Genomic DNA, 24,987 nt, shown 5'->3' with positions numbered 1-24,987 from the left:
TCGACAATGATAATGGGTATCACTTTTATATCAGTTCAGGAGAATATAATTATTGGAAAAATGTAATTATAAAATGCTAATTGTTAATTTAATTATTTTTTCCAATCTCAGTGTGTATCCGGTAATTTATTTAGAATATATAGGATTAGCATGTGCCTTGAGAAGTGAGAGTGTATACATTCTTTTCGGATACAAAGGAAATTACGCTACGAGTTCAATTTAATATAGGAAAATAAAAATTTCAATAAAAAGAAATATATATATAGTTTCACTATGAGATAACCAAATCTGATCTCTCTTGTAATCGAAAAAAAAAAATCTGACCTCTCTTGATTTTTAAATGAAAATGTATGTTGCTGGATTAGCTTTCTTTCTTGAAAAAAAAGTATATATATTATTTCATCATTAGTAATTTGAGAAAAAATGGGAAATAGAAAATTAAAAATTAATGATGCTGAGCTAGAAGCTGCCAAGATAGGTGAATGGCAAAGGAAAACGGGAGAGAGGGGTGGCCGTAGTGGCATTTCCGAAATTAACCTGAAACTCTAGTGGCATTATCCAAAGCCCCCGTTTACATAAACACCCGCGTCGTCCTCCTCCCCTTCAGCTTCACCCGATTCTCCTCTCTCTGTCTCTGTCTCTCTCTCTCTCTGACAACGCCACGCCACCATGAGTTCGTCGGCGAAGAGCTCAAGAGGTTTCTCGGCTTTCTCCATGTCGACGAGGAAGACAAGGACGAGGAGGGGCTCTGCATTGGCGTCGAAATCGTCGCGAAGGAGGAACGGACAGGGGGGGAGGAGGAGGGTGAGGAGCTCTCCATCGGAGGTCTCAGAGAAGTTGGAGTCCCTCAGGAGTCTAATCCCGGGGAGAGGGAACAACAGCGGAGGGGATGAGGAGGTGGTGGCGGCGGCCCCGGCCACGGACAGGCTGTTCCAGGAAACGGCGGACTACATCCTCCGACTGAGGGCCCAGGTGGTCGTCCTCCAGAGGCTGATTCAGCTCTATGGCTCTGATTCTTCCAACAACGACAACACCGTGTCAAGTGTAGTGTTATAGTATCAGTGTTGCATTTACGGTTTAATTCATGGTCGGATGTTGCAGCTTCTCATGTCCAATATTTGGAAAATTCTTTTACCTGGATGGATGGATGGATGGACTTATTATAACGTCAATTAAAAAATGCAAAGAGACAGAGACAGAGTCTGAAACCAACAAGGAGTGAGTCGTCGGGTCCCCATGTCGAATTTAAGTATGATCACTCCCAATCAACTCCACTCTTGTGATTGTTTGTGTAGAATATTTCCCCCCCTTAATTTTTTTTTTCGCCTTCGATTAATAGACCGGAGTAACCGAGACCAGCCTGCAGCAGGCTGCTGAGGGATCACGACGAATCATACATGGTGATCGATGCAATCCGCGAATTAGAAAGACCGATTTTACGATACAAATTTCGGTGGGTGCGAAATAGAGCTGGTTCTTGAGAAATCACAGCTGTTGTCTACATATATATAGATAGACAGAGAGAGAGAGTGTGTGTGTGAGAGAGAGAGAGAGGGAGCATATAATGATAATATCTGAGCGAAGAAGACAGGAGTGCCCCTGGAGGAATAGTGAGTGTGGGGGGCAAACAATGATTGGACAATAGTGACGGGGATTGTTAAAAAAGAGTTAATGGGCAATTTAGTCACTGATTAACAAAGGTTACGGAATCCTTGACTTATTTTTTTGCATCAGTCCTTATTACGTCATTTAGGTCCCTCAGTGAAAAAAATTGCCCCAAGCTAGTCCTTGTTATATCAGTAAGGTCCCCCACTAAAGAAAATTGCATCATGTAAGTCCTCTAGTTACATCAAGCTGATCCTTTGTCACATCATTGAGGTCCTCCAAGGCATTTTCTTAACTGTAGGTGTTGACGCCGTTATATGAGAGGTCATTGTTATATCACTTTGATCAAATACAACATCAAATTAATCCTTGAGTGTATGTCGCTTAGATTTGAAGTTTTAGATGAAATATGACTTAAGATCTCCTTTATTTGGCGGGTGATACTGGCCATTATATTGGACAAACGTTACATCGGTTAGGTCCTTCATTCTCTTCTCACTTAAAGATCTATGCATGGCTATCATATTAACTCCAACTTAGCAAATAACATGGAATTACAAAAATAAATTCATTAATAACTTCTCGAAGGTTCACAAAAGGTAGTATACGTTACTTTGTCAAAGTACCTTCACAAAAGAGAGTACATGTTACTTTGACAAAGTAATATATATGCTATTAGAGAGTTGTCCACAATCACATATACAATAACATGTTAGCTGTCTTTGCTTACATAGACAAAGGCTAGCCTAGCCTTCACATTTCCCCTCTCTCTCTCTCTCTCTCTCTGCGTTTTGGCCTCTTTGTCACGACAACTACATTCAGCAAACGGGGCACACGATGCTTGAAGATATATCTCGTCCATGTCTATCCCTCCACCTCTTCTCATTGCTCTCTCTCTCTTCTCCTCCACTGCTCACCCCCTCTCTCACTGTCTCTCTATGTCTCTCCACACCCAGCGGACGGAAAGCCATTCCAGGCCGGCAAGGATGGGGTCGAGATTATTAAACAATACAACCCGAACGCCCGGTCATTTCCACGATGTCCAGACTAAGATACGTCCTCATAAAGAGGGTAGGCTTGTTTTTTACGAGCGAAACCCGCAAACAAAAGTACATTTGAGAATGGGCTCGCCCAGGCCCATATCATACAACTCATTTGAAAGCATGCATTCATGGAATCTTAACCCATGAGACCCTGCTATTGGGAAGAGTCGCTCCCCCTTTTCTCCGTTCTAGGATATATTATTGGTCGACCTTCCCACGTGGAGTTGTTCTTCTTGGGGCACCGGTATTTTTTTTTTCCTTTCCTTTTTTAAAATTATCCAAGGACGTAAAGTTATCTGGACATCGTCCTACCATTGGATGTTCCTGGATAAAGTTTAGAGCAATGTCAAGAAGATCACGGGCCTAAGAAACGGGAAGCCGTGGCCCAATGGAAGCAGGCCCAAGCCTAGGCCCACTGGAAGAGCAGACCGCCCCGTAACAGGCCAGCACCAGGCAGATCAAGAAAACACGGAACGTGTGGGGCCGGCCCGTGAAGATCACCCATGGGACGGGGCTCCCGTCCATGCACGACGTCCATCAGGATCAACATCTCGATGATATTGCAACATGCGAGGAATACGAACTCGTCGGGGCGGATCCTGATCGCCATTCCCTTGAGGTCGGATCTTTTTATCGGGAGAAGAAATGTCTCTTGGACTAGGAGCGGCAGCAACCGGATCTTCTCCATGTCCTGAACTTCCTGGAGAGGTTATCAGTCGAGATAGAGGAGCTGAAGGGGATATATTATGGAATGGATAGAAGCCTAGTCTCCGATAAGTTTATATATTCGGCCTCAAAGAAGAAGAGACAGTCGATAGCTATTTGAACGGATTGTTTCTCGAAACTTGGGGTGGTTTGTTGTAGTTATATGAAGTTTCCTTGCAGTGAGAAGGAAGAGGGAACACAAGACAGGGAAAGCTCGTTCTTAGCTACATTAATCAGGCCCAAAGGAAAATTTAAAAAATAAAATAAAATAAAATAAATTGCCGTTAGGCTTCCCGACAATTTCAGGAATAATAAACGAAAATACATAGTAAAAGTTTTTAATATAAATTTATACATTATTATGATGTGCTCAGTATCGAGGGTCGAGTGCTAAATCTCCAAATTCAAATAATCTTTGGATTCAGCATGTTTTCAATCATCCATTGGAGTCCTAGCTAGGAAGGAGCTGTTGGGCAGGTTTCTGAGTCGTCGAGATTGTTGTGTTTTCTGCTTCCAACGGGGGAACGATATTTAAAACACAGACGTGCTCTATGTTGGCAATTAGAGAACAAACATTTTTTTTCCACAAAACCTTGTAAGGTATGTCGTTTGAGGTGAGGAGAATTTAATGAAGTCCCTCTTAGCCACAACCCATGTTAAACTTCTCCGAGTGTTTAGAGACACATGCAAAAAGAATGAAAAAAAACAACGGTTATGACCAACTCTAATAATAATTTTGTTTTAGGTAGTACTTTGCCGTAGAATTACAAAAATACAGAGCTTAATTACATGTAATTCCCCTCAGCCTCAAGCCTCTCTGTGGTTTTCAGCTGCTGCTTTAAAAATTCTTTATGGTTGAGGCATAATGCTCTGCTTTTTCTGGAATTTATGCTTTAGGAGGGAAGGGGACATGCACAGGCAGGGTGGAATGTTCATACGGGGCTGAAGAACTCATGTTTTCGCATTTCGCTATATTATCAAAGTAAATTACTTTAATTGATAGTAAATCACTATACAGTCATTACATTCTCTTAATTATTCATTACTTTTTCACACGTTTTCTCATAATTCAACAATACAAAATCAATTAAAATCAAAATTCAACTCTACTCAATTATAAATCTAAGAACAACCGTACAATTCTTTGCATAGGTTTTTTTTTTTTTTTTTTATAGGCTTCTTGATGTCCAAGTTTCGACGTTGTTTTTGTTTCACTATTTTTTGCTGGATCACAAGTCAAGTCACAATGCTTTGATCCACTCGACGAAATCAATGAAGTTCGTGTGAGATTCCCCACCTTCCCGGACGCTGGCCTTGACCTTTTCCTTGAGATCTCGGGTTTGTTTGCTAAACTCCCCGTTGTCAAGAAGTAGGTGTACCTTGAGCTTGATTTCGTCCCGCGTAACTATTCCCCCGTCGCCTCGGTCGAACTTCAGTCCCGTCTTCCACTTGTCGCATATGTAGCTCTCGTTAAGGAATTGGTCTGCGAAATACGGCCAGCACAAGAGCGGGACCCCATTGCTTGTCGCTTCCATGGTAGAGTTCCAGCCGCAGTGGCTTACAAAGCAAGCTACCGAAGGGTGGGACAATACTTTCTGTTGTGGGGCCCAACCGACCATCTTTCCGCGGCCTGAGACCCTTTCTTGAAAGCCCTCCGGGTACAACTCGTCCGTCTCTTCACAGATGTCTGGCCTCACGACCCAGAGGAACGGCCTGCGCAAGAGCTCAAGTCCCAGTGCCAGTTCCTGGAATTGGGTCCTATCAAAGACCGTGAAGCTCCCAAAAGCAACATAGACGACTGAGTTGGGCGGCTGCTCGTCGAGCCACTTCAGGCAGCTAGTGTCTTCCACCCAGAAGTACCCGCCGGGGTCTCCAAACCGGTCACCAGCCAGGAGTGGGCCTATGGGCTTCATTTGGGGGATGAATTCAAGAGCTGCGGGCTCGAGGACAGATGACGAGTTGCAGATCACCCGGTCCGCTAATTTCAAGCTCACGCTGTACCCAACCATCAAGTCCAAAACAATCCTCTGCGAGAACGAGGCACCCATGCACGTCCACAGCAGGTTTGTTGCACCCATGACGGGCATGTCGGGGGCCAACCGAAATGTCTGCTGCCCAATTACAGTTCCTAAAAATTTCGAAGACACGAACAGTAAGATGAGTAAAGAACACAGATATCGTGGACTCAAATTTTAATTTCAACACCCACCATCATCCGTTATGACCCCGTCCTTTATCAACTTCGGTACGGCCAGCCCCGATGCAAATACAGCTGCTGAGAAAGGACAAAACGCTGCTCGCGGGATCTTCATCTTCACGGCTACTTCGATGGGCCAACTCACACACGCATCAGAAAGCACACAAGTAATCCTATCCTCTTCCTTCCTGTTAATCTCTTCTATGAGCTTCTGTAGCTTCCCGGGCATGACCCGGAACATCACCTCGGTTATCTTCTCCAGGTCATTCCGGTTCTCACCAGGCCCCAGCCCATCGGGGATAGATACGAGTCGGATTTGGTCTCCGAGAAAGTCCATCCTCTCAACTGCCCTCACGATTCTGCTGTGGTTGAAATCGGTGTTCACGAAAGTGACTCTCAAGCCGTGTTTGGCCAGTAGCTGGGCAATCTCTAAGAGGGGAATCACATGGCCCTGTGCAGGGTAAGGGATTGCTAAAACGTGAGGCATAGGGGCGCTCATCCTTTCGCCCGGTTCGCGTTCAAAGCTTCTTACAAGTCTCCGACAGTAATTTTTGTGAACGACGTTCTATGTTGAAGCCCTTTTATAGTGATCTTACGACTTAGGGAAGGCTATCAGTGGGAGTGGGATGAGCCAATGTCCACGTCAAAATTATCGAACAGTACGCTAAAATGGATGGTCTCAAGTAGTTCGGATTCCGTCCTCACGTTGGTTTGCTGTTAGTTTTGAAAGTTGGCTCATAGCGGTGTTTGTATCCTGCAAATCCACTGGGATGGCTTCAATTCCGTCACTTTCCAGCGCCTAGGAATTTCCCCCGATTGGCTTATTCATCTGCAGTCAATTTGCCAATTTCCGGGGGATTTTCTAGTGGCTTCCATTTGGGACCCCATTCGTGTGGCCTTTCATTGCTACTTCGATGTGAACCGGACAAACACAACAAAATGCAGACATTGTTCTCATTTCATTGACAGCATCGCAACCCGCTTTCGGAACAAGAACAATAGCCAAAACTGAAACCAGAGACGGCAAATATAGCAAGATGGTAGATCCCCCTTTCGATTCTTGCGAGCATCTCGAGAGCTCGTTGTTTTACGTCCCCATGAATCTGCTGCTAGACATAGCTGACACTAAACTGCTGTTTATCTCCGGAATGGAATGGCTTGCTTATTCGGAACACCAAACCAAAAACAAATATGGGGCGTGAAGGCTGGGGGCAGAGACCCATTTGTGAAAGTGATACCCAAACACGACACGCTCATTCAGAGGTTGAAGGGCCACATTAAAATGCCTTGAAGTTGACCCGGACAACTATTGACACGACCAACTTGTTCTCAATCTCTCTAGCCAATTAATTCCTTGGAAATTGTTACTACGCTTTTGAGTATCCCACACAATTCGAAGGTTGTTTAAATACGTAGACGGTTTATCTCGATTACCTATATGCAGACAGATGGATTATTTCGATTATTAGATAATATAAAACTATTATTATTATTATTCTTATTCTTATTCTTTCTCTCTCCAGAATTAGGATATCCGGAATCGTGAATGAGTCACAGCATACCATCATCACACATTGATACTGCTGGGAGAGGGACAAATATCTGTTTGGTTGAGTTGAGCTACCTGAGCTAGGACTAAGGGTACCAACACAATCTGACGTGACACAGCGTCTTCCAATCACTCATTTTTTTTCAAAAATATATATATGTACAAAAAAAAATTCTAGGATAAATAACTGCCATAATAACGAGGAAAAAAGGACAAACTTCTGGTTGAAAATTATCCCCACCTGCTTACCCAAAATGAAAAAGACTTCAATTGTCCCTTTTTCGTCCACAAATTGTTAACCATGTACTCTTCCACCGATATAGAAAGAAGTTTCTGCCTCCTTTTTCAGATGCCCATAAACAGCCATTTCTTGCGTTTTTTTGCCTCCTTTTTTTTAGTATTATCTGATCCCTGCATTTTCGCTAATCCGATGAACCCGGCATTGACAGTTTCTAGTGCTTCATCTGATAAGAAGCTTATGTGACTGACTACAGTTTTTGAGGTTAGGAAAGAAACTTCTGCATTATCATCTTCTGATATATATTATAGTTTATTAGAGTGAGTGGCAACGAAGCTCATCGTAAGGCATTGGACAAGCTTCTGCAAAATTAGCCGACTAATTTATGTAGGTTATCGGTTCATCGTTTTGCAAGATGATCACAGAGACAAGCATTTTACCCCCTCAGGTAGTTTCTCAGGCAGTGGATGTGCGACGACATATCTCTGAGGTGAAGCTTTCGGAACTGCCGGAGCTGCTCCGGAGCCGGGCGGCAACGTCTTGGAGCTGTTTGGCTGCCCCCGAATGTGGAACTTTGCAAAACGGTTTATGACTGAATACCTTTCCAATTCCTGGGATTCCACATTTATGTCCGAGAAAGGTGCTGTCTTCTCCAGTCTGCAACATTAACTTACATGTCATGAATAAAAATGACAAAAATGAGGCACCCACACTTCACATAAATATAGTCACGAGCATGGACCAGGAAAATTTGCTTTCATCCGTGTTGCACATAAGAATGGCAGCTTTGACAATAATGGGCAACACTAAAACCTAATTGGTACCTCGTTAAGACATCTTCCAGCTTCTTTGCTCTGGTCATGAAGTCTTCGATAGTCTTGGGAAAATAATTATCAGCACATCTCTCAGAAACTTCAACCTTTCCTTGAATCCTGGAAAAAAGGAGAAAAGGCTTTATTGAGGACTTGGCAGTTAAAAAATTAGCTTTAGAAAAATCACACCAAAAAAATAAAATAAAAATGTAACTCTGCTGTGCTAGCTGATTGTATGTACCAAAATATTTTACTAGAAACCAGTTTCCATGACTTAATGCAGCATGTCCACAAGTTCCAAGGAGAAATTATCACCTATCAGTGGCTGTTGAAGGCATGCACGAGTCACTGTTATGGTAATTTGTTAGGCTGCATGCATCTCCTATTGTAACTTGGGCAACAAAGTATGTTAGACTATCATAAGTTGAAGCAACGTCAACTGAGAGGGTGGACGCAGGCGAAGCACGAAGCAGTTGCTGCATGAGCTGTGTTGACAGGAGGAGCCTTCTCTTTGCTCGCTGCTGCGGCCACCTCTCTTTGATCTTTTCAACTTCACCGTCCAACTGCAGTTATGAAAGAAGAAATAAGATACTTTCCCATAAAAAATATGGAATTTCTAACAATGTATTTATTCATAATGTTAGTCTCCTTCACCTTCTCAATTAGCCGATTAGTGGCCTCCGCCCATTCCTTTTCTGCCACACTGCAAATATCATATACGTAAAGCATCATTAAGATAAATACACTTTGCATTTTCTATACTAAGAAATTGGAGTCAATGAAAACAAATGCCAATTCTCCCATACTCACTTGTACCATCCTAATCCCCTATTGTTTCTAATCTACAGATATAGATCAATCTAAGAATATGATTAAAGGAAGAAAAGGCCACACAAAGGGAAACATCAACAGCAGCTGAATATAGAATTTGCTTGATGTTGGTGTCCAACACATAGTAAGAATAAGTAAAAGCTGTCCGTTATAATGTCAAACTTACCTTCTGAGGGCAGTAATATTCACACCACGGGCAACCGTTGATCCATCAAAAGAAATGGACTTATTAGGTTGAAGTTCAATTCCACAACCAACTCCCTCTGATTCTTTCAGATTTCCTCCAGAATTGGCTGACTCCTGTATTTGGAGACCAGGAGTCAAATCAAACGAATAGATCAAGAAAATACAGAACAGAACCTGTTATCAAAATTTGAAAGCCATGTTTACCTTAGCCAAGTTTGTGGCGATGTCAGAGGCATTGAGATGCCCGTGCTCGACACCAGAAAATTTGTCCTTATCCTCTGTGTATGCTTCATTCACAGCCTTGAGGGGATGATGGAGAACACTGGCACTTATATTCTGATCGGAGTTTCTCTCTGTGCTTGTATTTCCCATGTCATGCATAGGAATACCAACTTGGCTCGATGCATTAGGCTGACTGTAAGCATGCAAATGTTGACTGGCTTCCTGCTGGGACCTCTCAGTACTCAATTTCTGAATGCCCATAAAATTATTTGGTTTAGAATCTTCCTTGTTCGATGAAAAAATACTTGCTGCAGATTGCAATTGATCCTGTCCTCCAGCCAATCTCCAGCCATCTACTGTGCATACACTATTTGCATTCGCTAAAGCACCACTGGCATTTGGCGTCTTGTAAATTACTTCATTATTTTGACCTGCACAGATATTGTCTGTCATTTCTTTCTCATACGAGTAATTGAATTTTATACAGGTTCATCAGTGGTCAATGACTTGGGAATCAGATTTACCTCCTTGACTGAATGATTGTGCGGCATCGTGATAAGAGGTTACCGACTGCGGCTTCTTATCACCTTCTGGGTAATCATAATTCTGGGTGGACCAAGAATTCAAGTGCGAAGGAGGTTGAAACTGCTGGTTCCCCTGCAACGGAGGCTTTTGCATTGAATAACGATCCAACCACTCAATAGCATTCGTGACAGGCTTCTGATCGGCCCCATGTGATACATCTTGATGTAGCCCATCGTGCTGATTATTCAATGATTGGACACTCGAGGGCTGAAAGACAGGAATGCTAGGGCTCATGCCAGAATTGTTGATCACCGGAATAGGGCTTGACGTTAAGGAGAAGGGACTCTGTAAGCTGTTATCCACCCAACCTGTATGCAGCTTCCCACTGTCAATGACTGAAGCCTGATTATCGGTTGAATTCTCCGGGTTTTGATAAGTCAAGCCACTCCACTCCTCAGTCAAGCCAGTATCGCCGCTGGATGTCTCTGCCACAGCAGATTGCATAAGAGCACTCCAGCTTCCACTATGAAGCGATGGAAAAGTATCCATGGGCTCGAAAGAATTTCCACTGCCTCCAGGAACGAAGTCGGAATACTTTGCAAAGGAGGCATCCCAGGCATTGTCATCAGAGTTGTACAAAATCTTCTTTTCAAGAGGATCTAAAGGAACCATCTCAGGTGGCTTTTGCAGCACATTTCCAGGCCAACCAGCTTGATCTTGCTTCCAACTAAATTCCTGAACCGGTGTACTTGTTTGCATAGCATTATCTGGTTGAAAAGTTCCAGGAAGTAGCCCACTGCTGTGAGTTTGAGGAAGTTCTCCAAACATATTTTGCCCGAGATAGTCCGTTTTGGACATGTATGAGCCCTCAGACACGCAAACCTGCTCAGAGGATACAGCGAGTTGATCCCCTGAGAAGGATGAAGACAATGCTGATGATTGCAGAAGAGATATAGGCTGCTGGTGATCATTAATCTTGTTAGCCAAATTGGCAGTCTCGGGGGAAATCCCTCGTAGATGACTCGGATGGCTCTCCTTATCTCTTGTGCCGCCATAAATAGAAGCACTGACCCGCTGAGGGAGCAAACCTGTTAAATGCAGGGCTTGACCTTGCTCTACTGATGGACTGAGATGGTTTGGTAATCCTTGCACAAAGGGGGAGGCACCTCGGTGGTCCCAATTTGTAAGCAATTGAGAAGTATCAGTTGGAAATGTTCCATTCATTAAAGGCAGAGGTGAAACATCCCCCGTAGCCTGTTTAGTTGCTGCAAAGGGATAGTTCATAGAGTTTTGCTGCCTCACATCACACAGTTGTGGAATCTGCTGCTGTCTCTGCAGTTCCTGCAGCTGCTTGAGCATCAAGTGCTGCTGCAGCAGCCGAATGTCATTGTACCTAGACTGCTGCATCGGGCACTTCTGCTGGATGGTTGACTCTCCGTGCCTCACACGTGAATGTACCTCCAGATAAAGATAGGTGTCTCTGACCTTTCTATTTTTTCCTCATACCTTTTGGGTCGCCAATAAATTTTCACTGCCAGGCGCAAAAAAGGATTTTGCAAGTAAAAAACGTAGACACTCTACATCTGCAAAGTGCATGAGCGTTCTGCGAGAAAAACAAGAACGAATTCTGAGCCAGCAAGAACCGAGAAGTTTGGGTAAGGCAGAGGAGATTTCGGGGTGAAGCAAAACCTCAGCTCGGACAGTCAAAAGAATTTCCGCCGGCAGCTCCAGTTCACTGCAGTATGGCTCCAATCTCAAAAAGCTCTCATCTTCAGCCTTGAAAATTCAGGCACGCGACACTCCGGATGCCATCCCCCGGATCCAATAGTGAAGGGTTTCTCTCCTCTGGTAGCATACAGATAATAAGAAATAGAAGGGAGAAACCCAATAAAAACACAGTCCATGCAGAGGATATTTAAGAACAAACGAACTGCTGGCCCTGAAATATATCAGTAGATTGCGGGGAAAACGTGATTTTGGGAACTCAGCAGAGCCTAGAGATTGGCACGAAAGAGAAGAGGAGACATGTATGAAGTAAAAGAACGCAAATTTAGTAATTTCACACTAATGCGAGCTTTAAAGACTTCAAATAATTGAGCATAATTGGTCAATTCATAACCGGAGCGAAGGCTTCACCAGACAGTCCAGCCCACCCCAAACTTTCAACCAAAAACCCTAAAAAATATACCAAAAAAGAGACAAACGAAACGCAAACCCTTGATTCCACCAAAAAGACAGTGCATTCACTACCACTGAACAATCCAAAGATGTGACGGCGAAATTACGACGAGAAACGCGAATTAAGTCGAGCAATTGCTCGTCTCAGCTCAATAACCGGAGCTGAGAGCAGCTCCAACTGCAATCAACCAGCAGAGTAAACCTCTAGGCGAGTGAGCAGGGTCACGTACAGATTGTGGACAGTTGATCCGAGCGAGGAGGCGCAGGGTACCTTGGGTGCGCGGAATCACTGCGGCGCTTGAGGAAGAAGCTTCAATGGGGACCAACACGAACACTCTCCCAGCTCAATTACAGTTCCAGCAGCTGCTTTCCGCTTCGGGGGAAGCTCTCTCTGCGTCCCTTTCCGTGTGAACAGAGAGAAATTTTGGGCTGAGTTTCAGTTTCAGACCGGAGCCGAAGGAGAAGGAGAAGGAGAAGGGAGAAGCTGAAGTGAAGACGCCGACAAATACTCGCACAGGCACAGTGCGTGAGCTTCAGCAGCTCAATTATATATTTTCAACGAACCAGCAATAACTACCCCACCAAAAAAAAACAGAGGGAAAAAAAAAAAAAACTCCGGACCTAATTTAGGTTCCGGCTCGGAGCTCCGGACCTAGCTCCGCGTTCCGGTGCTTTTCGAGCATATGTCGTGCTCAGCGGAGGGCCGCCGGATGCGCAACTGGGATAGTTCAACGGTCTCGATCAGACGACGTGGGGCCCGCCGGAGCAGTGCGTGTATTTGCTCGGAACTTGAGGAAAGAGTGGCGACTGGAATATGCGGGATCTACGCGCTTCTGTCTGCGCGTGAGAGCGTGCGGTTTTCTAGTTTCGTTTTTGATATTCATTTTTTTTTTTGGGTTCTCGTGAGGTGAGGGTGATTATTTGGGATTTTGTCTTCTTCTTTTTTAATTTCGCGCCGCCAGGTAATGCATGGTGTTAGATTAGACCCACGTGGGGATTCTGTCTTTTGATAATTCGTATATGATGTTACTATCATCATGTGTGAACAAGTTGCTTCATCATATCGTAATTAGTTAACAGCTTACTAATCGATTTTCAATTCGTTTAACTATTAACACGTCGGCGAATCAAAATAAATAGGACTTAGCTCGATCATGATATTTGCAATATGTTCTGGGTAGAGATGCGGTAATGACTATCGAGTATACCTTTTTCTTTATATATATCGGGACGATCTATTTACCGATAGCTTTGCAACAGTTTATTGGACATGACACTTTGCATATTAACCAACAAACAAGACTAAAAAGGACATCATTAGAGTCGGTGAAATTTTTAAAGGAAAAAATCTACCGTACAAGAACAACAATACACTATCTTAAGTGCCTTACAACTGATTTGGTACGCAGTCCTAGTAAGTAAGGTAGTCTGGATCCAATTGATAATTGGGTTTATTTATTTTATTTATTTATTTTTTGGGGTGAAAAGTAGGGCCAAAGTCAATACAGATTAAACAATGCTAAAATGTGATAAATGGCAATCGGATGTGAGGTTCCGTATCTAAACAGTACGATAAAAACATCCTTTCACGTTCTTGAAACAAGCAAATACACAAAGCGTAAAATAAAATAAAATAATTTATTTATGGAAAGAGGAAATTTTGGAAAGGCTTGCTTGCAGGGGACCTCAAACGTATCTTTTGTCCGTACACAAATAAGTACACTTGCATACGTTGGACGAAGAAGAATCTAAAATACGGTCGTATAAAGATAGATAAGAGATACAAGACGGTTAGTTAGTTGCTGGTTGATAAGCGGCACAGCTTATATTATAATCATGCTTAGCTGTCGCAGTGGTGATCTTATCTCAGTTCTTACCGTCCCAATCTTCGGATTTCTTCTTTCTGTTTTCCGCATCTGGAGAGTCAGTTGAGTCGTAGGATGATGACTTCTTGCCTTTTCCTTGGTCCAAAGTCCAAAGATGATGACTTTCAGATTTTTTTTTAATAATTAATATAAATAGAGAATATAGTCTTCGCGTCTGTATGCAGGACGCGTGGCAAAATATCCAATATTGAACCTTTCTTTTTCCTCATTGTTTTGATTGATTTGTGTGACCTTAGTGCATTTCTTCGTTCACGAGCAAGAAAACGAAATTTCTACTCTTCGTGGTGAAAATCACTTTACACCCTCCACACTCATTAGAATCACTATGAGCAACCCTGCCTTCCATCAGTGATCTTTCCTAATGAAATCTTCCATCAACTTTACGACGGCTTTGGGCTTATCGACATGGGGGAGGTGACCTGTATCTGGCACTTGCCTCAAGATCGCGTTGGGTAGTTCACAATGGAGCCTCTGCGTTTTCTCAATATGATAAAAGGAAGTCAAGGCAAAATGGAGGAAAAAAGGAAAAAAAAAATTGTACAACCAGAAAGGATGTATCGTCCAGAACGAGCGGCTTACCACAGCAAGTCTGTTGCTGACTATACGATCATACTCGCCATATATGATAAGAACTTTCTGTCTCACCTGTAGAACAAGAATGCGACTACTACATTAGTTGCAAGTACTGTATGACCAATAACTTCGAGATCACTTTTCCAAGAAGAAAATAACTTTTGAGATCTTCACGTATTCATGTAATCCAAGCAAAACAGCATTCGGTTGTAAATGAGGCAAAACAATTTCAGAAGCGTGGCGAATGATGCAAAACTCGAAAACAAGAAGGCGCTAGAGAGGAATGATATCAGGATATTACCTCTTTTATTTGGGAAATGACATTATAACCACCGCTGTTCATGAAGCTAACAGTCGCATCATTCCACCAGGGCAGTAAGCAGTGCAAGCGACCCACCTAGCACCCAAGAAGGAGGCATAATTGGTTACATTACATGTTATATATTTGGCTCCAAACTGATCAACATTCATATTTTCCACCATCCACTCTTAGACAGATAAAAAAAAGAGAAAAAAATAGAATTAAAAGAAGAAGAAGAAGAGAGAGAGAGAGAGAGAGAGAGAGAGAGAGAGAGAGAGAGAGAGAGAGAGAGATCAATCTAACATTGGTCCAGTCATAACTTGTTCTAAATGGAACCCCATGGAATGCTGTTAAGTTAGCATAAAGCCTTAAAGGAATGCTCTTCAAGAGAGAGACCTGATTTCAAGATAAAATATCGCCAGGTGAGAGTCAGAGAATGCTTGTGCAGAAAAAAAAAGGTAATTCATATATTTCCCCATCACAAAAAAAACTTTTTGTTGGCAAGGAGTCCTTAACAACCAACAAGAGACTTCTTAGGGTGCATTTGAGAAATCACGGGTAAGCAGCAAGTAAAAGTAAAGAAAAGAAAAGAAATAGTAGTTGGACGTTGTATTTAAGCTCAAGAACTCACACCAGCATAGGCAACTATCTTGGGCAATCTTGCTAGATTGCCTGTGCCTTCTGCATAGACGCAAGCATTGATCAATACCAACTTCTCAACCTGTAACGTATCAAGAGAGTTTAAATACTCCATGAGCATCACGGGAGTAATTTATGGGATTATTTGAAGGTTGACAGGGAATTTCATAACAAATAAATAGATCTTCCTTGAAATTAGGCCCAAATTTCTCAGCACCAGTGGATCAAGCCTGTCAAACTTGAGAGCATCGATGAAGAATTTCTGGTGTGAAACAGTTCAACCTTGATATATTGATTCTTCAACAACATTTTAATGGGGTTTTGGAAGCAGAAAACCTTCACATGCTGCATTTACATAGTGACTGGGGTTGTAATTCATTTTATTTACAGAACAAAAGCAAAGAAGAGCCCATAAAGTCCTTTCGGGTAAATCAGAACCAGTAATTTGATTTTTCCATGAATGCAGAGAAGGAACATCCTACAGCTTCGGGATGATTGACACAGAAATCAATAGCAGCAGCGGCTCCAAGGCTCGGTCCAACTAATATCACCGGTCTTTTGATATGGGACTTCCACAGCTGAAAATTCCAATATTGAAATTCACTTCAGCCTCTTCATATCAAGGATTTACAACCGGAACAAATATTTCCAATCTGTTACCTGATAGAGATGTTGTCTCTTTGATGAAACGCAGCACGGAGGATGCCTTTCTAGTACACATAAGAACAAAGAACGCATAAGTAACTTGTCATAATGACCCATTGATCATCATCCTTAAAACAGATGTGAGTATGTATCAATGAGGTCAAAGCTTCTAGAAAAGCAAATACAAGGCAAGTCAATGAACCTAAGTTGGAGAAACCCCATCCAAGAATATCGACCGCCCAAGCCTCCATACCCGCATGTTCAAGTAAAGGGTAGGCGCACCTCCACTCTAAACAAGAGCTGAGCCACACAATACGACGGATCCAGATCACTGAAGTAACCATAACACTGATGCACATTCTAAGTGCAAGAACTAATCTACAGTTATAAAATACAAACCTATCAAAACTGTGGAGGAGGAGTAGTGGACTAGCCTCATCACAATGGATAAGTGGTTTCACACAGCTGCTCATTATACAGCTATCAGAAAATCCGACCTGCCAAGAACAGAAAACCAAATATAATCGAGCGAGCCATGGCAGGACATCCATAGAGACCGAGTTTGCCCTATACCGGATACAGAACAAACACAGAACAAAAGAAATCAAGATTGATATTTTCCTTTTAACCTCATCCATCAGTAGTCCATCGATCAAGCAACTATAACAAACCAAAAAAGACGAACTTTAGGAGTCCCCAGCTAGCTAATACACATCAATTCATAAGCCCGTCCTTGTTTTTAGAATTACTAGTTCAAGTACCCAAAAAAAAGTCGGGTTTTTTTTTTTCTTCTTCTTTTCAAGTGAACCGGGCGACAATGGCTTAAGAAAAGAAGATACCTCGACGGGAAGTCTCTCTATTCTCTGGGCCAGCCTCCGAGCAAAGGGGTCTCTGATGTTCTCCACCTCTTTGGGAAGAAATGAGGGGAACCCTTTTGCCCCATAGCAGTACGTGGGAGCTCTGAGGTCACACCTCCTGCCGATTCCTGCCCCCATCAGCGATGGGGACTGGAAGGAGACGGCCATGGCAGGGGGGAGATTCAACCAATTTGGCCGCCCTTGTAGGTCAAGAGCATGCAATGCAAAGAATAGAGGAGAAGGCTGGTGTGGGGTGGTGTGGCTGACTTGGGTTATATATAACAAAGCAGACGACGGCGACAAGTGTTTCGATAATGGGTGCTAATTTGGGCGGTGGGAGACAGGAGGGGTCAGTGGCGACGGGACAGGGCGACTATCACCGTCCTCGCAACCAGCCACCATGCCTAAAACAAGGGAAATAAAGTTTGGTTATTTTTTTTTTTAACTCTACCAAGCTCAAACTTATTTTTAATTCAACACTATTACTTTTTCTTTTCAATTTTTTTAATCATTATGACTAATAGAGCAAATCACAAAAAGACTAATTATCTCAAATAAAATAACAATGTACGATTTGTCACAACCCAAATCATAAGTGAGATTTTTGTCTTTTGCCCTTGTAGGTCAAGAGCATGCAATGCAAAGAACAGAGGAGAAGGCTGGTGTGAGGGTGGTGTGGCTGACTTGAGTTATATACAACAAAGCAGACGACGGCGACAAGTGTTTCGATAATGGGTGCTAATTCGGGTGGTGGGAGACAGGAGGGGTCAGTGGCGACCGGACAGAGCGACTATCACTGTCCTCGCAACCAGCCACCATGCCTAAAATGAGGGAAATAAAGTTTGGTTAATTTTTTTTTTTAATTCTACCAAGTTCAAATTTATTTTTAATTCAACACTATTACTTTTTCTTTGCAATTTTTTTAACCATTATGACTAATAGAGCAAATCACAAAAGGGCTAATTATCTCAAATAAAAGAATAATGTATGATTTGTCACGACCCAAACCATAAGTGAGATTTTTATCTTTTTCCCTAAGAAATTTGAGGTACTGTGATCGGAGCCCACGCGCGGGCCCCTTTGAGGAGACTTCCTCTTTCTGTCTTGGTTAGAAAATTAGCCTGGTATTTCTTGAGTAATTGCTCTTCAGTCCTCAATCTTTTTGTCATGATGCAAAAAATAAATAAAAATAAATAATAATAAAATCAAAAGTAGCGCTAGAAGGAGGGCTTGAACCTCCGACCTTGTGGTTAACAGCCACACGCTCTAGCCAACTGAGCTATTCCAGCTTTATTGTGGGAGCATTAGATCAAAATTTTATTAAAGACAGCATAACATGTTCATCGACAAGAATGAGGTCGAGGATTCATTTCATTATTAGCGGCTGATTGATTGCTAGGAATCCAATTTCATCTTCTGGGTGGACTGGATTGTTCCCTCCGTTCGCGAAGGGATTGCCTGAATCGACGTAGTCCTTCTTCTGGGAGGTCAGCTGGATATATAGTATGACGGAGGACGGTGGCCCCAGAGTTTCTTCCGATGAGACGCAGACGAGGCAGAGGTGCCGACTTCGCGTCTCTCCACCAAACCCCCGATTCCTAGCTTTCATTTTTATTTCATTCCTTGCTTCCTACGATTACGTTTATGATATTGGGTTTCTTTCTTCTGTATGTACGCATCGATTAATGAACTCGGTTCCTTGTAAAAATCGAAACTTCCGTACAAATTTTCCTCTCTTGAGGAGCTTTGTATTATGATTGACGAGTTTGGAACAACAAAGTGGGTAAATTTTAAGAATTTATTTATTGCATTACATAGTTTTTCATTGCCCATGTAAGAGAAAGCATTCCCCAAATGATCATTCATCATAGCATTGCTAAGCTCAGCGGTCTCATAACTTTGCAAATTTTGCAGGAAGAAGAGAAAGTGGGATCAGCCCGCGGAACCATTCTTATTGGGAGGACTAGCTGTTCCGGGAATTCTCCCCTTGAGCAACCTGGGGTCTCTTCCGGGCTTTGCGGTCCCTAATCTTGTCCCCCTCCCATCTACAGTTGTGCCGACTCCTTGGGCACCTAGCTGCGCGACTATGTACGCGGTTCTTCCTGCTCATTCGATACCGCAACAGAGTTCCGCTGCAAATCCCAAGTTGAATCAGGTGATTTCATTGGTGAAGGCTCTTCAAATCTTTCTTGAATTCCTTCTCTCTCTTATGTATATATGCAATAACAGATACTGTTTGTCTATGAGGACCCTGTTTTATGAATCTTCTTTGTACCTCAAAAGGTGAATATCCAAGAAGACTTAGTAATAGCTCGGGAAATCATCATAAATGATGCAGAGCCGTCTCTTCGACACAGGCTTACAAAGCGCCAAACACAGGAAGAGGTGACTGTTGTGCCTTTCGTTTACTCCAATACCTTGCTTCTTTTGCCTAAATGGGGATGTTTAATGGAATACTGATTGTTTATCATTGATTGGCAGATTCAAAAGTGCACTGGTGCAGTTGTGATAACTAGGTTTGGACCCACAAATGCTATTCAAGAAACTTCAGTTTTGTCCTGTATATCCATCATATTGATATCAGGGGTCGTTTGCAGGGGCAAGTACAGGCCACCAGGTGCCCCATCCGATGGTGAAAAACCGTTATATCTTCATATATCCTCCAGGGCTCATGTAAGTCCTTTATCGTGGATGACTTTATTTTATTTCTCCATACTAAATTCTGTACCCAGAAATTTAATAAATCTTGTAACTTCAAGACACACAAGCCCAGAAGACTGAGAATGATGAGTGTTAATGAGCATATCATAAGGTGAAATGTAAATACGCTCATGTACTTGGAGTATATTTGTGCAGTACATCATGTATGACTAAAAAATGATCAGTGACGCCTAAAAGAAAGAAATAGATAACTTACTTAGAAAAGAATTTCAGAGATGTCTTCTTCCTTTACACTTCATCCATGTGTAGCATTCCCTGTGATTTTCAACTACCACTATGAAAGATAAGACTGTGTGCTGGATGATCCACACCGTGGTGTATGACAAGGACTTAGCATGGAGAGTGCATTGGCGTCATAAAGAGAGTGCTTTGTATCTCTCATCATATAGAAGATTCTGATGAACTCTTTTTATGAAACCACAAATTAGTAACTCCATTGACAATAATGTACTCCATATAAGGGGATTGACAATGGAATAGTAACTCCATTGACATTAATGTACTCCATATAGGGGAATTGACAACGGAAAGAGGGAGTGCAGACATTGAAGAGAGGAAAGTAACTATCTATATCAATTAAAGTCTGTGGCATATTGTATGTAGACTGTAAAATGTTGGGGAGTCAATTGTCCACATATACTGATATTTTGATTTTTTAAAAGAAAGATGGTTACTTTAAGCATCTAGTGTAGTTAAGGGTTTCTTTTTGACCTTCATTGTTCGTGCTGTATTATATGTTTCTATTTGTTTGAAGATGCGGTTGGGTATTTCCAATTTGACCTTACCTTTCTTACAGCTGAAAGACACAGCTGAACGAATCATAGCAGTTGATTGTGCTGCTGCAATGATTGAAGAGATGCTGAAACAGGGTCCCAATTTTCAGTTTCCAGGGTTCAATCTTCCAGTGAGCAATGGAGTGAAGGTAAGCATGATGTGCATGAGCTGGAAGCTTGCAGCAACATTATTTAAATGATGATTAATGGAGTTATAAACTTTCCAACTGTGATTTAGGTCAACCAAGGGATGAGCGTGTGTGTATATTTGGGATTTGATGTAGATCCTTCATTAGACATTGCTGCTCGTATTCGTGGACCAAATGTGGGTTTATCTTGTCCCTTAATTTTTGTATCTCTTATTTCTCTGCATATTTGCTGTTGAGTTTTTGTCAGGATTTTCGAAAGACAATCTCTATATCTTTTCATTTACTTCTTCCTGCTGCAGGCATTACATTTGTACTGAGAATCATGAGAAATAATGCAAAATGCCCAGTTGATGAAATTGAATTTCTGCCTATATTGCTGCATTTTTCGTATTTTACTGTTATTTTTGCAAAGCTCATAGCAGAGTTGCTTGATTATTGTTTGAAATTTATGCTGAACATGATGAAGAGGAGATTCTAATGTTTGGAGCTCTCTCTGATATCTCCATAAAATTCGGAGAGATTGTTTTTCTGTTCGTGGTGGTTCTTTTCAAAATGCAGGATCTATATGTAAGTCACATTATAAATGAAACAGGAGCAACTGTCTCACTCAGAGGGTGTGGTTCAGCAGCTTCTGAGAGCACCAATGAAGAAGGTAATAATTCCTCTCTATTGGTTTGAGGCCTTGTCGAATCTCGTGTCTCAATTCTGTTGTTTCAACAGTTTATTTGTCTGTCCTTTTAAATTGTGCTTGTAGATGGAGAGCAGCCGCTGCACTTGTTATTGTCAAGTAACAACTCGAAAAGTCTCGAAGAAGCAAAGCGTCTGGCAGAACATCTTTTAGACACGATCAGCATTGAGTGTGGTGCCTCCAGGTACTCATGTTTTATATCACAGTGATAATAAATTTTGAAGTCTTGCAGGGTTTAAAGCCACTAATAGAAGGATGCCCATGCGTCCTGCAGAATCTAGTCATTATTTGTTCAGAAAATTGAATTACAAAATCATGTGGTGACTGTGATTCAATATATTTTCATATCATCAATTATGATAATATGTTGGTCAGTTTTCATCTAAGAGTTGGTTATACCTTTTAATAAGTCCATGTTTACTACGAAGAATGGCATAGGGATTCACTACATAAGATGATGTCATTGACTTGCACAGGAAATGGTTATCTTTGACCTTATTATTTGCACGTTATTTGTTTTCTTGCCTATGACCTTAACGGTATTGTTTGTGCCAATGGTGGTTTGGTTTCTCCATGATGCACCTCTCTTTTTCTGCATTTCGCCAATGGTTCAAGGGCATCTTCATCATCCAAGGTCTATGGTGCTGTTCCTCCGCCACAACAATTATTGCCTGTAACTCAGAGTTCGGGGCACAAGCATGAAGTAAGTACAAATCCTGCTGCTGTGACCTTACATATCAGCTCTACTGCAGTTCCAGCAGCTTCTTCGACTCCAGCCGTCCCTCTGGCCAATAATCTTTTCCCACCCATGCCTGCGGCACAAACTGGGGCAATAGTAGGTAATGGGCTTTCAAGCCAGAACATGGGCAACTATTCTGGGTCCTCACTGACCAGTGGAACAAGGTATAAAGGATATGAAGGAATCTATCCTCAAGCCACACCTCTTCAACAGGTTGCGATGGCTCTTAAGCAGTCACCTTCTTTTGCTTCTGCTTCTGCCCATGCTACAACTTTACCAAGCACTGGAGCAAAGTCTAGTGCTAGTTCTGGCTCTGAGAAGGAGAAAGAGAAACAGCTTCCTCAAAAACGGAAATTTCAGGAATTACCAGTTGGACATACTGTGTCCACAAAACTGAATCAGGTACTGTGCACTCCCTCTGTTGATTTGTCTTCTGAATTAGTGTTGAAATCTTGGCGCTTCAATTTTATATGTATTCATCAGCATAACTGAGTGAACAACTAAGCTGAAAACCCAACGATTGTTTGTTTCCCTTATGAGCTGGAGTTTCTAAAAGCTCTAACTACATTGATGATTGGCACCCCTGATCGTTACTAATTAGATAATGTCAAGTAACCACCATTAGGAGGCATTGCAATTTCTGGCTGGATTTTTCTTCTGCTTCAAATTAAATGAGATACAGAAAAGTATTGGCACTGAATTAGTTTTCTTTAGAATGTTAAATGGCATTATTTCCTGATTTGTTTTCAACTCATGCAGTCTAGCAACTTATTCCGGATGAGACAAATTTTCTGTCGCACATATTCTCCACCATTTGGTGTTTGGTTGCTTGTAGGCTTTTTAAATGTGCCACGACCTGTCAATGGCTCAATATTCAACACGTTATAACTTTATCAAGTTTCAGTGTGCAAGGGTCTCTAAGAAGAACTAACTAATATGATGCTGAGTGTTCCACTGATGGGTCTAGTTTAGTGGACTCTGAAACAAATACAGGATTAAATTTGTAAAAACCTTATTCCAGTATCTGATTAACAAATCATTCTGGCAATATCTGATATACTCTGCATATAACTTTAAGAGTGTGTTTGGGAGGATGGATTTGGAAGGATTAGGGAGAGGATTTGGAGGGAGAGTTGCTCAAGGAATAGGGAAGGAGGAGGGAGAGGGAGGGATTTGGATGGAAACACTTTCCCTTCCATTTCCCTCAACTGTTAAGAAATTCCTAACCCTCTGCACAACTCTCTTTACAATGAATTTTTTTTTAAAATTTTCGATGAATTACAATAGATTTCTTTTAACTTTCTTAATATTCTTTTTTCTCTTCACCACTCTCCTCTCCTCTCCCTTGCTAATTACCGTCAAACAAGGGAGTTGACTCTCCTCTCATTTCCCTCAATATCCTCTCCTTTCGTATCCTTCCCTCTCCCCTCCTCCCCTCTCCTCTTCCTCCCTAAAAAACTCCGAAACACAATCTAATAATTTGCCCGAGAGGGAACAACTGCCATTAGGCAGGACAGTGCCACTTTCTCCATGAGATGGCGAGGGTGCATGTGCACTTAATCATATATTTGCATGGATGTGTTCTGTCTCTTCTGTGGCTTTCTATTTGTTACTTTCGTGTTCCTTTTTTGGTATATTTTTCTTTTATTGGTCATTTTTATAATTTTGTTGAAACTATTATATTGGCTCTGCTGACACTTTTTTCTTGATATTCCAGGTAATTTTTTCTGACCTTTCGAGCTAACAACCAGATACTGGACCTCCATGTAGGGACCACTGGTTTGTATATGTAACAGGATTTTCAGTTTGGGTGTTTCTCTGTCTCGGACCACAAGACTGACGCTATGCTGCTTTGACGCATTGATGTGGGGCTCAGTTCTAGGATTTTATACTGGGGGAATTTTCATTATATCAATTTGCAGCAGATAATCTTGAAGCCAAACTCCTTAAGTAACATATTATTATTCATTTCGCCTGTGAATGCTCAGCTCAGCAGATGATTAGATTGTTGCAAAATTTTTATTAGGCGACATAGTTATTATCGGGAATTTTATGTGTGGTCATGCTTAAATTAGGCAATATGTGAAAATGGCAGTCCCATTATCTTTTGCAATGGGTTGCAGGTACTGGATTTGGTAAAGTTTGGTGAACAAGAAGCAGATTCATGTGCTCGAGATCTTGCAATGATGCTGCCGCCAAAGTTGGTCCCACCATCATTGCATGGGACATCTCTACCTGCACCAAGAAGCATGGCTCCACCTCCTCCGGTCCCCAAGTTTACTTCGTCGAGACCGAACCCTGATAGTGTCCACAAAAACAAAGGTCTGAAGAACACTGGATCAGATTCTGTTCCTGGTAAGAATGCTGAATCAGTGTCCTGTTCCCCCACTGAAGAATTAGTATCGCCAGTCTTTTATCTGATTATGTAGGACCGCTGAAGATTGTATATATCACTTTGCTTCAGACACCCTCGTGAAGCTGATGGAATATGGAGACGAAGATGACGACCCAGACGAAGTTCCTTCTGGACCACTTAACTCAAGTAAATTTGCAACCCAAAAGCCATTTTGGGCAGTATAAGTTAAGAATGGTTAAGACTGATCATGGCAAGTTGGGGAAATGCATCTTCTAGTGCTGGAGAGTCGAACTGCCAATGAGTTTCTGCAAGTTGGTGGTTTGAGGATGAGGGACAGAGTTGGTTACATGTTAACATCAGTGCTTGCTTTAGTCTTACGTTGGTGATTGTTGCCAGTTTCTGGGGCAGAAAATGTTCAACCTAGGATCCTCTTTCTGGTTCTGAGAACATACATGTAAATTTCCATCTTTTAACATTAATGGAGTTCAATGTTCTGAGCCAGAATGTTTGCCATTCTAACCCTGAGTTTTCAATCATCATTGGAAACCGTTTTTTCCAACAAGAATGAT

General features: G+C 42.0%; 5 protein-coding genes and 1 non-coding gene across 10 annotated transcripts; 2 read left to right on the top strand and 4 right to left on the bottom strand.

Moving 5' to 3' along the window:
- Positions 1 to 589: 589 nt before the first annotated feature.
- Positions 590 to 1,297, top strand: LOC116207028. The gene has a single exon (XM_031539876.1). The coding sequence runs from the start codon at positions 670 to 672 to the stop codon at positions 1,054 to 1,056; it is 387 nt and encodes a 128-aa protein (XP_031395736.1). The 5' UTR covers positions 590 to 669; the 3' UTR covers positions 1,057 to 1,297.
- Positions 1,298 to 4,379: 3,082 nt separating this feature from the next.
- On the bottom strand, positions 4,380 to 7,066 carry LOC116207522 (UDP-glycosyltransferase 83A1-like). The gene is made up of 2 exons (XM_031540496.1): positions 5,563 to 7,066; positions 4,380 to 5,481 (listed from the first exon to the last, which is right to left on the bottom strand). The coding sequence occupies exons 1-2, from the start codon at positions 6,047 to 6,049 to the stop codon at positions 4,595 to 4,597; spliced, it is 1,374 nt and encodes a 457-aa protein (XP_031396356.1). The 5' UTR covers positions 6,050 to 7,066; the 3' UTR covers positions 4,380 to 4,594.
- A 527-nt stretch (positions 7,067 to 7,593) lies between these two features.
- Positions 7,594 to 12,623, bottom strand: LOC116207521. Of its 2 annotated transcripts, none has more exons than XM_031540494.1 (9): positions 12,322 to 12,623; positions 11,603 to 11,758; positions 9,913 to 11,516; positions 9,371 to 9,819; positions 9,147 to 9,280; positions 8,804 to 8,852; positions 8,465 to 8,712; positions 8,162 to 8,269; positions 7,594 to 7,994 (listed from the first exon to the last, which is right to left on the bottom strand). In XM_031540494.1, the coding sequence occupies exons 3-9, from the start codon at positions 11,318 to 11,320 to the stop codon at positions 7,757 to 7,759; spliced, it is 2,634 nt and encodes an 877-aa protein (XP_031396354.1). In that variant the 5' UTR covers positions 11,321 to 11,516; positions 11,603 to 11,758; positions 12,322 to 12,623; the 3' UTR covers positions 7,594 to 7,756. The 2 variants fall into 2 exon arrangements, with proteins under 2 accessions (XP_031396354.1, XP_031396355.1); XM_031540495.1 differs by having other exon boundaries at positions 12,363 to 12,623.
- A 1,449-nt stretch (positions 12,624 to 14,072) lies between these two features.
- On the bottom strand, positions 14,073 to 17,391 carry LOC116206857 (uncharacterized hydrolase YugF-like). Its single transcript, XM_031539683.1, has 10 exons — positions 16,975 to 17,391; positions 16,535 to 16,632; positions 16,338 to 16,435; positions 16,151 to 16,200; positions 15,973 to 16,068; positions 15,483 to 15,572; positions 15,155 to 15,247; positions 14,852 to 14,947; positions 14,557 to 14,622; positions 14,073 to 14,448 (listed from the first exon to the last, which is right to left on the bottom strand). Exons 1-10 carry the CDS (start codon positions 17,158 to 17,160, stop codon positions 14,323 to 14,325), a joined length of 999 nt encoding a protein of 332 aa, XP_031395543.1. The 5' UTR covers positions 17,161 to 17,391; the 3' UTR covers positions 14,073 to 14,322.
- An 816-nt stretch (positions 17,392 to 18,207) lies between these two features.
- Positions 18,208 to 18,281, bottom strand: TRNAN-GUU. Its single transcript has one exon. It is a non-coding gene; the product is annotated as a tRNA-Asn (tRNA).
- An 88-nt stretch (positions 18,282 to 18,369) lies between these two features.
- On the top strand, positions 18,370 to 24,919 carry LOC116207647 (protein RIK). Of its 4 annotated transcripts, none has more exons than XM_031540688.1 (12): positions 18,370 to 18,553; positions 18,907 to 19,147; positions 19,276 to 19,377; positions 19,474 to 19,508; positions 19,590 to 19,665; positions 20,510 to 20,635; positions 20,725 to 20,811; positions 21,194 to 21,287; positions 21,390 to 21,507; positions 21,939 to 22,464; positions 23,780 to 23,841; positions 24,186 to 24,325. In XM_031540688.1, exons 1-11 carry the CDS (start codon positions 18,498 to 18,500, stop codon positions 23,804 to 23,806), a joined length of 1,488 nt encoding a protein of 495 aa, XP_031396548.1. In that variant the 5' UTR covers positions 18,370 to 18,497; the 3' UTR covers positions 23,807 to 23,841; positions 24,186 to 24,325. The 4 variants fall into 4 exon arrangements, with proteins under 4 accessions (XP_031396548.1, XP_031396547.1, XP_031396546.1 ...); XM_031540686.1 differs by lacking the exon at positions 23,780 to 23,841 and adding an exon at positions 24,492 to 24,919 and having other exon boundaries at positions 18,372 to 18,553; positions 24,186 to 24,417; XM_031540684.1 differs by lacking the exon at positions 23,780 to 23,841 and adding an exon at positions 24,527 to 24,919 and having other exon boundaries at positions 18,373 to 18,553; positions 24,186 to 24,417.
- The last annotated feature ends 68 nt before the right edge of the window (positions 24,920 to 24,987 follow it).

Source organism: Punica granatum, chromosome 5 (genome assembly GCF_007655135.1).
Source record: "Punica granatum isolate Tunisia-2019 chromosome 5, ASM765513v2, whole genome shotgun sequence".
NCBI classification, from domain to species: Eukaryota; Viridiplantae; Streptophyta; class Magnoliopsida; order Myrtales; family Lythraceae; genus Punica; species Punica granatum.
This window is presented reverse-complemented; position numbering and strand designations above follow the sequence as displayed.

Bases quoted from the DNA above. Each gene is read 5' to 3' on its own strand.
- LOC116207028 (XM_031539876.1), top strand. From the start codon at position 670: ATGAGTTCGTCGGCGAAGAGCTCAAGAGGTTTCTCGGCTTTCTCCATG.
- LOC116207522 (XM_031540496.1), bottom strand. From the start codon at position 6,049: ATGAGCGCCCCTATGCCTCACGTTTTAGCAATCCCTTACCCTGCACAG. The intron at 5,482-5,562 runs GTGGGTGTTGAA...CGAAATTTTTAG, and splicing joins CGGGGTCATAACGGATGATG to GAACTGTAATTGGGCAGCAG.
- LOC116207521 (XM_031540494.1), bottom strand. From the start codon at position 11,320: ATGCAGCAGTCTAGGTACAATGACATTCGGCTGCTGCAGCAGCACTTG. The intron at 9,820-9,912 runs GTAAATCTGATT...ATATCTGTGCAG, and splicing joins ACAATCATTCAGTCAAGGAG to GTCAAAATAATGAAGTAATT. The intron at 9,281-9,370 runs GTAAACATGGCT...CTCCAAATACAG, and splicing joins TCGCCACAAACTTGGCTAAG to GAGTCAGCCAATTCTGGAGG.
- LOC116206857 (XM_031539683.1), bottom strand. From the start codon at position 17,160: ATGGCCGTCTCCTTCCAGTCCCCATCGCTGATGGGGGCAGGAATCGGC. The intron at 16,633-16,974 runs GTATCTTCTTTT...TGTTCTTGGCAG, and splicing joins TAGAGAGACTTCCCGTCGAG to GTCGGATTTTCTGATAGCTG. The intron at 16,201-16,337 runs GTTCATTGACTT...TATGTGTACTAG, and splicing joins ATGGGGTTTCTCCAACTTAG to AAAGGCATCCTCCGTGCTGC.
- LOC116207647 (XM_031540684.1), top strand. From the start codon at position 18,498: ATGACGGAGGACGGTGGCCCCAGAGTTTCTTCCGATGAGACGCAGACG. The intron at 19,509-19,589 runs GTTTGGACCCAC...GGTCGTTTGCAG, and splicing joins GGTGCAGTTGTGATAACTAG to GGGCAAGTACAGGCCACCAG. The intron at 22,465-24,185 runs GTACTGTGCACT...AATGGGTTGCAG, and splicing joins TGTCCACAAAACTGAATCAG to GTACTGGATTTGGTAAAGTT.